At 37.8% G+C, this 2,272-nt stretch overlaps 1 protein-coding gene across 1 annotated transcript in view; it reads left to right on the forward strand.

Annotated features, from left to right (window-relative positions):
- LOC130585868 (nebulin-like) overlaps window positions 1-2,272 on the forward strand; it is a 71,663-nt gene that overhangs the window by 45,305 nt on the left and 24,086 nt on the right. The window contains exons 66-68 of the mRNA XM_057386535.1: window positions 400-504; window positions 1,176-1,280; window positions 2,114-2,224. Coding sequence (XP_057242518.1) covers window positions 400-504; window positions 1,176-1,280; window positions 2,114-2,224 — 321 coding nt within the window. The remainder of the gene's footprint in view (window positions 1-399; window positions 505-1,175; window positions 1,281-2,113; window positions 2,225-2,272) is intronic.

The following is a 2,272-nucleotide window of genomic DNA, read 5'->3' on the forward strand; positions in this document are numbered from 1 at the left end:
TTTTTTTTTTACTTCAAGTTTAATAATCCCCTAATGCAAATATACATAATTATGCCTAACAAAGTAATTGATGAGAAAAGGCAAACCCCATAAATGCCTGGTACAGCCTTTTCATGAACCCACTGTGTTTTCTCTCTTCTCTTTCTTTTTCTTCTTTTAATCCTGGTTTGGACAAARCCTTTGTTGCAATCCAAATGATCCTAAAAAACATAACTGTGAAATCTTTAACCCCCAATTTTACATAYCACTTCTAAACTTCTTGCTTTTTGTTTTACTTCTTGCATTTCTAATTTCTCTTTGATGTTCCATTGAAGTGTTGCTTTGATTGGACCTAAGAAGTAAATTTTGCTGAGGGATTTTTTTTTTTGATTGAGATGATTTTTGACACCTTCCCTTCAGTACCAGTACAAGAAGCAATATGAGAAGAGTAAGGGTCACTACCATGTGGTGCCAGATAATCTTGAACAGGTTCACCTCAGGGAGGCCTCAGAGCTCCAGAGCCACGTAAGTTTGTGTGTTTGTCGTTATCCCAACTCACTGAGTGCCAAATTCCTCCAAAATTATCCCAGGAAATCCTCCAGGCTGTGACATTCCCTGCCCCAGCAGCACTGCCCTCCTGGGTAAGGAGCCAGGGACAAACATCTTACACATTTGCAAGTTCAGAAAACACAAAATATTCAGATAAAATCCCTGTGTGATTCCTTCATTTCACAGTCAATCCCTGCTGTTATTTCTGCTGTACATGGATCTTTTCACACAGGATAATCCATTTATTAGGAAGATTTTTTTTTCATAAAGGACCTGGAAATGAGAGAAACTGGGAATTGCAGGAATTAGGGATGTTGCTGACAGTGGATTTCCATCTGCTTCAAATGTCCCAAAGGAGAGCTCTGCTCTGCTCTCCTTTTCTGCATCCAAAATCCTTTAACCAAAACAGCACCTCCTGCTGCTCTAAAGGTGCTGGAATTTTTCCCTCTGGAAAAAAACAGTGAACAGTGAATCTCTCCAGAGAAATTCACAGTCTGACCTGGTCTCTGATCCTCTCTGTTCCAAGCATTTATTGGCTGTGAAACAAGAGAGAAATCCCTGCAGAACTGTTGACAGCAGACACTCACTACTCAATTAATTAAGTCTTTGATTACTGGGGAGAGTGACTTTCTGTCTTTTTTTCTCAGGTGAAATACAGGGAAAAATATGAGAAGGAAAAAGGAAAACCCATGCTGGACTTTGAAACTCCCACCTACCTGACTGCAAAGGAGTCTCAGCTCATGCAGAGCGAGGTAAAATCAATGCTGACAGACTGAAAAACCTGCAATTTTAAAATTATTTTTAATATTTTATTATTATTATTATATTTATTATTATATTTATTATTATAATTTATTATTCCTAAACTTTAATAAGGATCTAATAGGCAATTCTACTTTTTCTTATGCATGCTGATAGATTGAAAAATTAAATCAGATTTTTTTATGTTGGGTGTCAAATGCTACACTGAACATCCATGGCACTTTCCCAACATGAAGTGGGTTTATCTGTAATTTTTTATCAGCTCTCAGTAAATGAAGCTTAAACAAATCTCTGAGTAAAAAATGTAACACGAAATTAATTTCATTTTCACAACAAGACACAGTGTTTATGTGTCATCACAGGTCACAAAAAGTGCCCTGCTTCTTTTTTTTTCACCTCCAAACTTCATTTTTGAGAAATCCTTTGATTCCCTGTATGTCTCTGCTGTCACAGGTTCTCCCCTAACCTGTCACTCTCTTTTCTTGAGCCCTTTTTTTGTGTTTATTTGACTTTTCCTCCTATTCTGGCCCAGATGGAGGCTGCAAAGCAGCTCTGTAAGGCTGTTAGTCCTCGTGGTTCCTCTGAATATTTTCTCTGATAGATAAATCAGGAGAAAAATATTGAAAAATATATTAAAGGCATGATCAGGTTTCATTGGAAAGCAATCAGCTTTCACAAATTTTAGTGGAAAGAGGATTTATTTAACATCAGCTAAACATTGATACCCTCCCACCTTTGCACATAATGAAAAATATTGTAATAATATTTTGTGTTTTGCTTCTTTTTTTTCCCCCCTTCTTCTTCTTCTTCTTGCTCTCATTAGAAAGAATATAAGAAGGACTTTGAAGAGTCCATGAAGGGCAGGAACCTCACAGGCCTGGAGGTCACACCTTCCCTCTTACATGTCAAATACGCCACCAAAATAGCGAGCGAGGTACCAGCTCCTCTGGGCTTCTTTCCTCTGCCTCCTGCAGCAATTCCA

This window comes from Malurus melanocephalus, unplaced genomic scaffold, assembly GCF_030028575.1.
Source record: "Malurus melanocephalus ecotype Western Australia unplaced genomic scaffold, MMel_1.1 scaffold_983, whole genome shotgun sequence".
Taxonomy (NCBI): domain Eukaryota; kingdom Metazoa; phylum Chordata; class Aves; order Passeriformes; family Maluridae; genus Malurus; species Malurus melanocephalus.